The sequence below is a fragment of the Athene noctua genome, chromosome 1, assembly GCF_965140245.1.
Source record: "Athene noctua chromosome 1, bAthNoc1.hap1.1, whole genome shotgun sequence".
Classification (NCBI taxonomy): Eukaryota; Metazoa; Chordata; class Aves; order Strigiformes; family Strigidae; genus Athene; species Athene noctua.
The window spans coordinates 191,164,734-191,176,814 of record NC_134037.1 but is presented as its reverse complement, the minus strand read 5'-3'; the positions used below and the strand labels follow the sequence as shown (position 1 = coordinate 191,176,814).

At 37.7% G+C, this 12,081-nt stretch overlaps 1 protein-coding gene across 1 annotated transcript in view; it reads right to left on the bottom strand.

Annotated features, from left to right (window-relative positions):
• The window catches only part of OCA2 (OCA2 melanosomal transmembrane protein), a 205,040-nt gene that overhangs the window by 85,825 nt on the left and 107,134 nt on the right, over positions 1 to 12,081 (bottom strand). The window contains exons 16-18 of the mRNA XM_074930224.1: positions 8,739 to 8,886; positions 7,101 to 7,158; positions 5,637 to 5,745 (exon numbers count right to left, since the gene is read on the bottom strand). Coding sequence (XP_074786325.1) covers positions 5,637 to 5,745; positions 7,101 to 7,158; positions 8,739 to 8,886 — 315 coding nt within the window. The remainder of the gene's footprint in view (positions 1 to 5,636; positions 5,746 to 7,100; positions 7,159 to 8,738; positions 8,887 to 12,081) is intronic.

Sequence of the window (12,081 nt, the reverse complement as noted above, 5' to 3'; positions counted from 1 at the left end):
ACTGGTTACAGCACTAACTCTCACACAAGATTTTACACATATTAATGCTGCTCATCTTTCTCAAAGTTGTTAGGGAAGAATCATCACTGCAGCGAGTTCATTACTGAAAATGTTGCAGAAAACAAAATGGATTAGGCTAGTTGTTAAAATCTTAGTAGGCTGCAGTAATGAAGTGTTTCTAAGCCAACTAAATATTGATATAGAACTTCTGGCATTCTGTGATTCAATAGCAAATTTAAGCAAGTTTGTGAAGCTCTCTAGAACAGTGCAGCTCTTTCTTCATCACTAAGCAATCTACCAGACAAGCGTCACTCAGTTCCAACTCTATTATAATTATTGGTTCACCTATGTAAATTACAGTGTAAGATGAAAACTGTGCACATCCACTTAAACAAAGCAGATTGAAAAACAAGAGAAATTATATGGGAGAAACTTCAGATGCAACTTCACCTGAATTTGAGGTGTCACTCCTCTCTGCAGGTTAAGACAAATTTTTTGCTATAATTTGCATAACATTCTCTGTAGACATAATTTGGGTGGTTTTGTTCTGCTGAAACCCTTTCCAATTCAAGTATTTAATTTCTCATGTTAGTTTCAACAATTTTTCTGTAAATTACAGAAATGAGTCAGAAAATATGACAACTGGTATCCAAAGTAGTGACAATACAAGAGTCTTGTGTCTACAGCAACTGAACACATTTCTCCTTTAATGCTCTAGCAATAAAATAAAAAGGACACACATGTCCTACCAAACAAAAAGAAGTCAGTTTAAATTAAATGCAAACAATTATTTCCCTATTTTTCCACTATTTCAGTCACAGTCTAAAAATGTTTTAATGATGCAGGCTACAGCTAGTTAAGATAAATCACAAAAATAAAGTTTCAGCTCCTCAAAAGTATCTGCACCAGAATTTGCAGACCAAGCCCACAGTCAGAAGTTAAAACACAGTGAATATAGAAGACAAAAGAGAGTTTTCCAAGAGGAACTATATTTAACTACATAAATGAGGTCTCATCAAACAAGATGACCTTTGCCAGTAAATATTGAGGGATTTTAGCTTTAGAGAAAGGGTGACAGGAAAAATTTAAACCTAGGATGTTTGCTTGACAGAAGTGATATGGTGTGCTGATTTATAGAACCTGTCTTATTAACCAGAAAGGTCACAGTGATCACATTAGTTAGTGAAAATAATAAAGACATAAATTTTTTATAAGTTCTTAAGTTCAAGGTTTTTGCTAACACTGCTTTGGTTAATAATACCAAAGTTGATTTTAGTTAGAAGTGCAACCCCCAGATAATCAATTTTCAAGCCAAATGTCCATTTAGCTATTGTGATTTTGGGTTTTAAGTATCTATGACTAAAACTTGGTAGAGCTTGAGAAGACACCCTCTGTCATATAAAGAGTAAAGTGACATAGGGTTAGGTAAATCATTTCATTAATTAGGCCTTTAAAGTAGGTCAGATTAATTACAACTGTTGATCACCTTCACTGATTATTGACCCCCTCCAGAGATTATTTTAAGGGTAGCTGGAAGTAATTAGCTTAAACATTGATGTCTGAAAGGTCACAGACATCCATGGCACCAAAGATACCAGAATGGGCTCAGACAGTAGTATGAAGACATAACCCTTCTGCAAAAGCAAAAAAAGTCAAGATATTTCCCTTGAGGTTATGATTTGAAACTCTGTCTTCTGCTAAGGCTGGAGCAAATAGTGGTTTTAAATGATAGAAGAATTCAGTGAATTCAAAAATCTCTCCCTGTCCCCCTGCATAAGTAATTAATTAATCAAAGGAACATGAGAACAGCCATAGATTGTAATACCAGAGGTTCACCTATCTCCAAAAGGGACAGTAGTGGCAATAACGTGGGAATGAATATAAAACCAAGGTAAGCATACGATTGTATTTCTCCTGGCATACTTTCCCAGCTTCCAGCAGTCTGCAGCTAAAATAGAGACAGTCTCTCTTCTCTGAAAACAGGCAATATCTCTTTTGTTTGCTCTTGGGTTTGCACTTTATTTCTTCAAGATGAGAGCAGCAGTGTTTGTTGCAACCCTTTAAAAGGAAGAGAAGACCTTCCCCTGCCTCAGAAAACACTCGGCCTGGCCCTGGGAAAGAGGTGTCCAGAGGTGTGAGGGAGCAAGAACAAGGGGGTCTGCAAGGAGTGGGGTGCCTGCTTTGCATGCAGAGACCACTGAGAGGGGCAGATAAAATCAGGGCCACAAGGGTGATGGGTCCCTGCTCATGGATGCTAGAAGGAACTGCACAGAGTTCACAGTAGCTCAGCAACTCATTGAACTAACTGAAATCAAACCAAAAAGGAAGGACCCTGCCCCACAAAAGTAGAAGGAAGTAGGTTATAAATTGATTTTGTGTATTCTTTCTGACCCAGTCACTTTAAGCATCCTCTGTTAAAAAAAAAAAAAAAAAAAAAAAAAAAAAAGCTTAAATTTCAACAAAAACTTGCTTTATTTTTCTTTTAAAATCTTTTGTCTCTTTTGGGGGGCCTCATAGTTCAAAACTCTAGACATGCCTGCCTAAAAGCTAGACAAAAGAGGAGCCAGGTACAATCCTCAAAGGGTTTTTACTTTCATCTTTTGTCATATTTGTCAGATGCTTTATCAATAAAGTAAAATCCCATGGGGCCAAATGAAAGCACTCTAGAAGTCTTAAAAGTTTGCCATATCTGTTTATTTAAAGTCTCAGTACTAATCTTTCATTAGCATAGATATTTCATAGAATTAGACTAAATAAATTGATGAACAGGTACAAGAAAACTGAATAGGAAAGTGTTCTGCATTTTAAAAGGCAGCTAAGTATGCAAATGTTATTATTTAAATTAAAATGTCAGTAATTGTATCAAGGCTGGGGACAGATAAAGAATTCTATAATCTTTCTAATTCACTCTACCAAATGCAATTAAAAGTTATTAGATTTCTAACACTTCAGCCTCTGTATAAAACATTGTCTGGTATAAAATTAAACACTGAACTACAGTCTACTTTCCTTTTTATGAGAAAAACGTGTTGAACAAATTTTCCCAAACCATCAGAGTACAAGATGTACTGTATTTTAGGAAATTCATTTCCATGCACTGGAGGACTAAAATCCATAGAGACTCACAGTGGCACTACTTTAGTAATGATAAATAAGTGACAGCTATCATCAAGATAGTAGAAATCAGGGATCACCAATGAGATCTCAGTAGAAGTGTGCAGGTGCCATTAATTGTTAATAGAAATGATGTGTAGGCTTTATTAACATTTATTCATTAATCTGACAGGTTTGCCATGAATACAGATCAGGGAGAAATTATACAGAATACATTACAGCTCCTGCTTACTTTCAAGGTTGCAGTTGAAGATCAGACAGTGAATAACAGAACCCTGCACTGCCAAGCATGTCATTTGTTTTCATTCATTTTACTGATGTAAAGTAAGACAAAAAAGCAATCATCAGTTATTAAGTTTCTTCTAGCATTGACTCCAACTGTTTTGCAGTTTTGAAAGAATATCTTACCAGAAGCATTTGCAACCAGTGCTATGTGGTCTTTACTGACTGTCTGTAGCTTTTCAAAAGCACAGATATGTTTAATTCAAGAAATACTACATGATTCAGTGTCCACTTATCTGGGACAGAAAAGTAAGGTTGAAAATGGATTTTTAAATTCCCAATGTGAACACCTTCCTTATGTTCTTAGCCACTGTGACTTCAAATCTCTTCAATTTCTGCATCTTCCTACACCTTAGTAATATAGCACTTTTGCTGTTGTAATACATCAGTACACCTTTTAACTTCTTAACACCCAATAATCTTTGTTCTGAAACCACCCATTTCCATGGCAAATCCTCTGGAACAGGGAAGCTGCCACAGCAGTTATGGCATTGGCTGAAATGTGGAAGAAAGCCTGGCTGACATGGCCCCTTTCCTAACCTCATACTGCTCCAGGGCACCAGAACTTCCACTGCATGCCAACAAGGTCTTGCTGGGTGTATCAACACTATTAGCTAACTGCTTAGCCCAAGTCCACAGCAAGGTCTTGGTCCCCCAGAGTACCTCTTGTGAAAGTGTTGCTTTGCTCCCAGACTCCTTTGAAGTGACTCAGCTTGTTTCATCTAAGATAAAAATAAACCAAGATGCAGTTCTGGAGACCATTCATTTCAGGGATCACACCCAAACAGCAGCAAGCGTGAGTCTGGATCAGTTTTTTGTCTCTGCTCTGTACAGTTACTCCAACTTTATTTCTGGTGTCTTCATGCACTCAAACCCCATTACATGTACCAGATAATGCAACATAAGCCCTCAGCCTCATAATCTTAAAACACAGCTCTGCTAGGCTACAAAACTGCCCTCACTACAAACCTAAAAATTAATTAACCCATACATACAAATGTCAAGAGGAAACACAAGGCCAGCTGCTGTGCTGTGGAGATAGTCTGCTCTGAAGGGACAAGGTCTGAACACTGTGGACACAAGCCATCTTGCACCTCTAAGGCCTGAGGGCTGGGGATCAGTCCCTGGAACAAATGCATTTAGTAGCAAAGCTATAACTACTAAAACACGTTGTTCCAGACACAGTAGTCCATATCTTTCCACTGGTGCCCGCAATATACAACACTGGTGTTTCCCTAGGACCCAGCAGAGAGAACAGCCTTCTGCTACTGGTACCTTTCTAAGCCAATCAATACACCAGAAGTGTCAGTAGCAAATATGGAAGGTCTTACTTGCAACTTGATCACCAATGTACAGCTATGACTACCTCTCTATTGCGTGTGGATTTCAATGTACTATCTGCATATATGATGACTCAATCAATGATTTATTGATTATGAGTTATTCCTCTTCAGGACTGTTGCATCTTTCAGCCACTGGGATGGATGTACACAGTGGGGCAATTCAGACTGCATGAAACAACATAAATCTGAAATTCCATAACTTTTAACTGCTCAGCAACCAAAAAAAGATTTTTAACTTTTTATAGGGCAATGCACAGGTAGGTTTTATGACTGTCTTTCAGTTAAATGTGAGCTTTAATTTGATTCTGTTTTCAGGATACGCAGAGCCTGTCCTATAGGTACACAACTAGCTATATAAAAACCTGCACATTTAGGTCTATACATAGAAAGTATGCATACAGCTACTTTCATTTCACACATATACAGTGTCTTCCTGATTTTATTTTGGGAAATTATTTATTCTGGTGGTAATGAAGTCTGGAAGTTATACAAGAGTTATCTATACTTAAGAAATAATGCCAGAATACTTTTTTGTTCTTCCAGGGAGTGATTTTCTGATCTCTATAAAGCATCTTGGTCATTCACTCAAACCTACAGTGCAATAATGCCAAGGTCAAATTTGCACATTTTGTAATGTTTAGTCAGCTTGTTAGTATTGGGAAGTTGGAAAAATGAAGTAATAAGCACTCTGTCATTCCTCCTGGGGTGACTGGGACCTGACTGCATTTTGCAAACATGTTCTGTGAAACTGCTGTTCTGATTAACTTGGTGGGATTGCAAGACCAGAGATATATGGAAAAGGGCTTTCTGAAAGATTCAGACTCAGAAAATAAATATTGGGCTTTTTTCAGGGAAGTTGTTTGTTTTACTTACATGAAACAAAACTATGAAACTTACCAAGATCTAGGTAGATGCCTGGAACAAATGAGTTGAGAAAAAACATAAGAATAACACATCCCAGCACAGTCAGGCATTTGATGAGAAGGATCTTGTCTGTTATTCTGTGCTGTAGACAGGGAGGAAAAAATTAATGAGTGTATTATAGAAGGAGTTGTCTATTACACATAGAGTTCAGAAAAGCATGTGTGAAGCACGAACTTCTATTCCTGTATTGTATATTCCTCTTCAGCATAGAAGACAGAAATATTTTAATTGAAGCATGAATATGTGGCCCAATGTGATCTAACAGATATAAGTAGCTAGCACCTGCTGCATAAATTCAGCTGTGTTCAGCTACCCCCATCACAACTTCACTTCTGTAGGAGAAGTAGTGTTGAAATGGAATTCCTACCACAGAAGGCACTTCAGGCCCTCTATGGTTTCATGACCCTGGACAAAATCACCCTGTTTTGCAATGTATGCTTTGAACACCTATAAAGGAGCCTAGAGGTCTGATCTTTCATGCCTCCTGTACAATTCTCATGGGCATGCTAAGCACATGATCTCTATGCAGCTTCTAGATCCCCATGTTCAGCTCTGGCATCCCTGTGCCGACCTCCTCATGGTTTCACTCTCAGACCCAGTGCTTCTGATCATGACTCAGCTCTGATCTCACCTTCACTACCAACCTGAGGAATCACCTTTTCCAAGCCTGAGTCCCTCTCTTGTTTCACATGGTTTAAAGCTCTACTCAAGTACTTTTAAAAGGTTGTCTTTTATGCAGTGCCTTGAAAGAGGTGTAAAACCTAATAAGCCCTGCTGATTTCGTTCTCTTGTGGTGTGATACATAGGAGGACAGTGATGTCCTTTTTGGACTTGAGCTCCAAAACACAGGCCTGGATTCATTAGTCATGCCAGTGAGGTGGAGAGGATGTGACATTTAGACAATTAAATTTAGATGAAATTAATCCCACTACAGAGTTTACATTTCATCAGACCTGGCTTCAGCATAAAGACTTAGGCAGTATTAATGTGTGCACAGCAGAAAGACCAGGATTTATCCAAGTGGTTTATCCCTATTTGAATAATAAAACAGCCATGTCACAGACAGTGTAGTAAATTAGCGTTGGCATTTGGTACATCAGCAGGAGTGTACTCTATCGTCATGCAGCACAGTTATAAACAACCTATTGACACCTTCTGAGTCTTTCTGGCCATGGATTTAAAATTTAAGAAAACACTGATGAATCATTTATTAATTCTTTCAGTGATATTTTTTTTAAGGAACAAAAGTATAAAACCTAACAAAAACCTCACAGTGTGGTTCAGTAACCCTGTCCCACAGAGAAGCCAGCTAGCCTGCCTGGCAGCTTTGCTGCTATCATGAGTGTTATTAAATTTGCATTAGATTCAAAGCACTCTCTCGGTACAAGGACATAGGTTCACTTACATGGATACTGAGAAAAACTGCCATCTACTTACCTTTTTCTGGAGTTCCTGAATATTTGTTTCCCAGTTTTTATCTTCCTGTGAAATTTGCCTGAAAGAAAATGACACCTGCTTTTTTCCAAAGTGAAATTAGAGCTCTGCCAAGAGTGTTGGAATAAATCTCTCTCATCACAAATAGACTACCTTTTCCCCCATACAGAGTCACTCATACCACAGCAGCAAAATTCCCATGAGCATTCAAGTTAAGACTCCACTTTTGTAACACCCTTCACTAATACCTAAACCCTTTGGTTGGTGAAGAGTGCCACAGGCTTGGAAGGAGCTAGCTTCCAGAGTATGGACCTCGGTATGGAATCTGGCTGTATGCAATATCTAGTTCCCTTAATAGTTTCTCAGGAGTTGATGTGTGTCCTGATGTGATAAAACAAGGGTCGTATGCTAACAGCAACAAGTCAGGACACATATATTTTACATTTGCATTTTATAACAAAGTTTTTAAGATCAGAATAACTTCAACGTGTTATCAGTCTAGTCAGTCCTCCAGCAAAAAGCCTTGGGGTTTGCAGTTCAGGAATGCTATTGTTAATGTTAATGAATTTTTACATTGCTGTAAATGTACTGTGGTGGAGGATCCTGATTTTCAAGATTAAATATACAATTTTTATGTATACTTCAGAAGTTTCCTCTTTAGAGTGTCATAAAGTCTAATAATCTGTTATAATCTTATAAAAAGGAGGCAATTTTAACAGCCTTTTTTGTCTTTAAGTATTAATACTGTCACTCCATTCAAAGTGCACAATATCAGCAAAAATTATGTAAAGTCTTCTTATTAATGGAATAGTTTAAGAAATCATATTTACATGTCCTTGCTCATACTGCCTATTTAACATGTTTATTAATGAAAATTATTTCGGTTTCACTTTAGTCAAGTCACCTTCAGAGTATTTCTCACTGATGTTCTCGGTCATCAAATTCCATAGCAGAACAGCGTGTTTTGCCAGAATGTAAACAAGGTTCGCATTTTTGTTAGTCCTAGTTTATATAAACTTCTTTTCTATACATAAACAGTTAATTATGTCATGTTCACACCATGACATAATTTTAAAACACAGAAATTTACTGGTGATGTATTTTCAAACCCAACAGTTCACTGAAGAACACTTGAATTTTTCAGTAAAAAAAGAAATTATTTTGCTGCACTGAAGCCACTATTGCAAAGAAAAGTCTAATAACATATTTGTGATCTTCTTAATACAAAAACTACCTGAAACTTCTATGCTTTTAAATGTGGATCATATTGAAATATATTTTCCAGGCCTTATATCGGTTTTGTCCTAAAATACTTTGTGTTTCACTGAGACTTAGGGTGGCTCTTCATATCTGCCCCAATACCCATCTGATCAAGAGACAACCAAGAATATAGTCCTCATCCCAGTGAAGATCCCTGAAATCCTTCACTTTCAGCTCTGCCTAAAATTACTAGCTATGAGCCCTTGGCTGGGTGAAGCAAACAGAAATATTATCCCTGATATTAGCAAAGCCACGCTACCATTCCTGGCTGTAGACAGATGAACAGGAGCTCCCTGCCAGTCCAACAAACTGCCTGTGCCTGCAGTTTGTCCATGCTAAGGGTCGAAGCAGGGGAAGTGGGACAGGCTGGTCCCTGCTCACCTGTGAAATGTCCTCAGCTTCTTCCTCAGAAGCATCTCCAGAGTCAATACCTTTTGCATCAAGAGGCATTTCACAGCAGTCTCCTCTCTGCTGGCCGGGTTAATGCGCTGTGCAGTCAGTCTCCAAACATAGATCTCATGTTTCAGCTCTAAAAAGAAATAAAATCACTTATCTTAGAAGCACATATAATGTGTGTGAAAGCAGAGGTACACAAAATACGTGTAGTGTGCCTGGACTGAAAGCTGTTAAAATTATTGGAATGGTTTCCTAATTATTTCTACTTAGGAAGCTGATTTTACCATTCTTTTTCCAGAGCTGAAGGGAATGAAAATAAGCAGTAAATTTTCAAATTTTAAATAAATTAATCTCAAAGTCCTTCTCCAAAGAAAAAGAAGTACTGTCTTCAAACACTTGCCAATGCCTTCCACAAGCTTTAGTGCTAAAATTGTAGCACATTCATTTTTCATCAGAAAATAAACTGCCAATATACATTATTATACTGCTAATAAAATACCAGTTACTTTGTAGTTAGGAATTACAGCAAATGCTCCTTCACTGTATTCAGAATGGACAACACATTTCCATTTACACTCTGTGTTCATACAAGCAATTTTATCAGTGTAAGGCAAAACTGAAATTTAGCACTGTCTTATGGAATATTGTTTAATAACATTTTAGAGGTTTCTTGAGAGAACTTAATTCTTAGGCACTGAAAATATGCCTACACATAGCTACCACCACCTGTGTGCTGACCTGAATGATATCTGATCCTGTGTAAATTCAGACAGATTGATAAACACGTGAAATCAGCCTTCAAAATCTTGTCAGGATTTTCAACACTTTTTGATTTATTTTTTTCAGTATTGTCAAGGCCTTAGGGAAAGACCAAAAAGCATGTGTTCCTCTTCAGGAAGTACTTTAGACTGGGCATGCCAAAAAAACCCCTTTGGATTTTCCAGGAAATCACTAAAGAAATCAAAGCAGAATATTCGTTCCGAAAATGTCTGCACAAATGCTTCCTGATGAAGCAACAGGATGTTTCTTCACCCTTTTTCTGTTCCTCTCAAATTTCGTGCTGTTGAAGACAGTGTGTCAAGAATTTATACAAATTGTCAAGGCTTTATATCTTAAGATCCCTGTTCAATCAGCAGATTGTTCGTAAGAAATTAATGTAGAAGTATTTGCACCATCTATATAAACAATATGCATTCTTTATCAAAAAGTAAATTATGTAATAACATAAGAAATATTTAAACACATTTTGAGGTAGGCAGTGATATTAATATTTACTCCTGGAAATCCCTTGTGGTTCATGGTATCCACTATCAAAAAGAGTACTAAACATGCTTAATCCCCCACCCTTCCTTTGTGACCAAGTATTTATAATGATAATGAAGAGAGAATTATGTAAAGATTGACTGACTATATGAGGGAATTAGACTAGACAGGTCTCAAATTTTTAACTGCAAAAGCATGTCCAGAGCCTGCACAGTTGAAACAAACAAAAAAAAGGGATCTGAACAGAAATTGACTCATATTTTGTATGGTTCATGTCTATAGATGAGCACACATCCATCAAAATGGTGATCTTTGCCTAAGACTTACAACGAAAGACCAGAAATGTGAATTCACACTATCTAAAGACCAATGACTATACCAGCTTATTAAACAACCAGTGATCGGCTAAAGCTTTTCTTCCAAGAAGGGATTCATACCTGAACCACTGATATATCAATGAGGTGCAGAATCTACCACTGTCCTTTGTGATATATTTGGTGATTCTTGCCAGGAGCATAATCTGACACTAAATTATATTAAAACATGGATGGGTCCTATTTATCAAAGGATGCACATGACTTTGTGTGGAGACCCTCTCCTGGCCATCTTTTACTTTTCCATCAACATTTGTGGCACACAGAAATATATCAGCAGTGATTTTCCATTCTCTTCCAGAATATAAACAAGAAAGGGACAGAGCTTTAGGCCACAGCTGACCTTCTGCTGCCCACAGAAAGAAAAAAAACCACGCAATTCTTTTTGAGGATGAATGTCGATGGGAGATATGCAAACCCCCCATATTTTAAATCTCAGAAATGGTGACATTTTTCCTTTAATAAAATGGCAAGATTAAATTTTAAGTCTCTGAATTTGCATAGTAATTTCTGAAATAAACTAGTGACTACATTTAGGATCTGCTTCAGCTCCACAGTTTCTGGTCAATGGGGCAACAAGTTATTTCAGTTGGCAGCTTCCTCCTCATAACATCCACCTTGAAACCAGGCTGAAATTGTGAGCTGGGGAATTGTTCCAAGAGAAAGAGTGTGGTTTTGTCTTTTCCTCTGGCAAACACTCATGAAGCATGATTATCCGGTTCGCTATCCTGCTTTCCCATAGCTTGTCTTTGCTGTAACACCTTTCCTGATCATGTCTGTTCATCCTGCCATAACATTTCCCCCATCCTTTCCAAGTGAAATTTCACCAAGGGTTTTGCAGATGGAGGAAAGTTGAATCTTTCATCATCTATCCAAGATGCAGATTCCCAGCAGGTATTTTAATACAAAGAATCTTTATCTTCTCTCCTTCAGAAAGAGGCAGCTAGCATCACTGTATCTGTGTCACAAACAAACCCACAGAGCAGAAAGAAGCATGACTTGTGTTGCACATCCCTGTTCCATGTCTGAAGTGCTGTGGGGCTAATCTCCAGGTTCAGCAAGGTTGGCCTGGTGCTTTCTGGTCTATGTTAAAAAATATGTGCATGTTAACACATGGATTTGATCTTGCCTTTATGTACAGCAAGAACATGCTTGATTTTTCAGTCATTAGTTTTCTAAACATCCCAAGGATGTGAACATCCAACCTACTGTGGAATTTACTTCAGAGCAAAAATTTTCTTTTGGAAATTGGAACAGTTGATACATCTTTTTACACTGCAACTACAGTTGCAGTAATAATTTGTGAAGAGGTTTTCTAGGTCATCCCACAGAATGTTTCTCCTGTTTCTCTTTCATGCACTCTTTTTGTAATAGCCCATTGTGGCATCAGGTGATACATATATATTAACAGCAGTCTTTGTTTTGAAGGAAATATAATGCAAGCCCCTGAGGTCAGCGAGAACACTGAACATGGACAAAAAACCTTTGGGGCCTTCCATACTTCTCCCATTTCAGGTCTGCAAACTCATTTGGGCAGCAACCCCCTGAATTTAGGACATCAGATATTTTATGACACACTACATTACACATGGACAACAGCTTAATGCAAATGCAAGTTCTTACCAATCACTTTGAAAATACTGTTAAGGCAGCATAAGGGAAGCGTTTGGCTGTCCCTAAATGGGAAAATT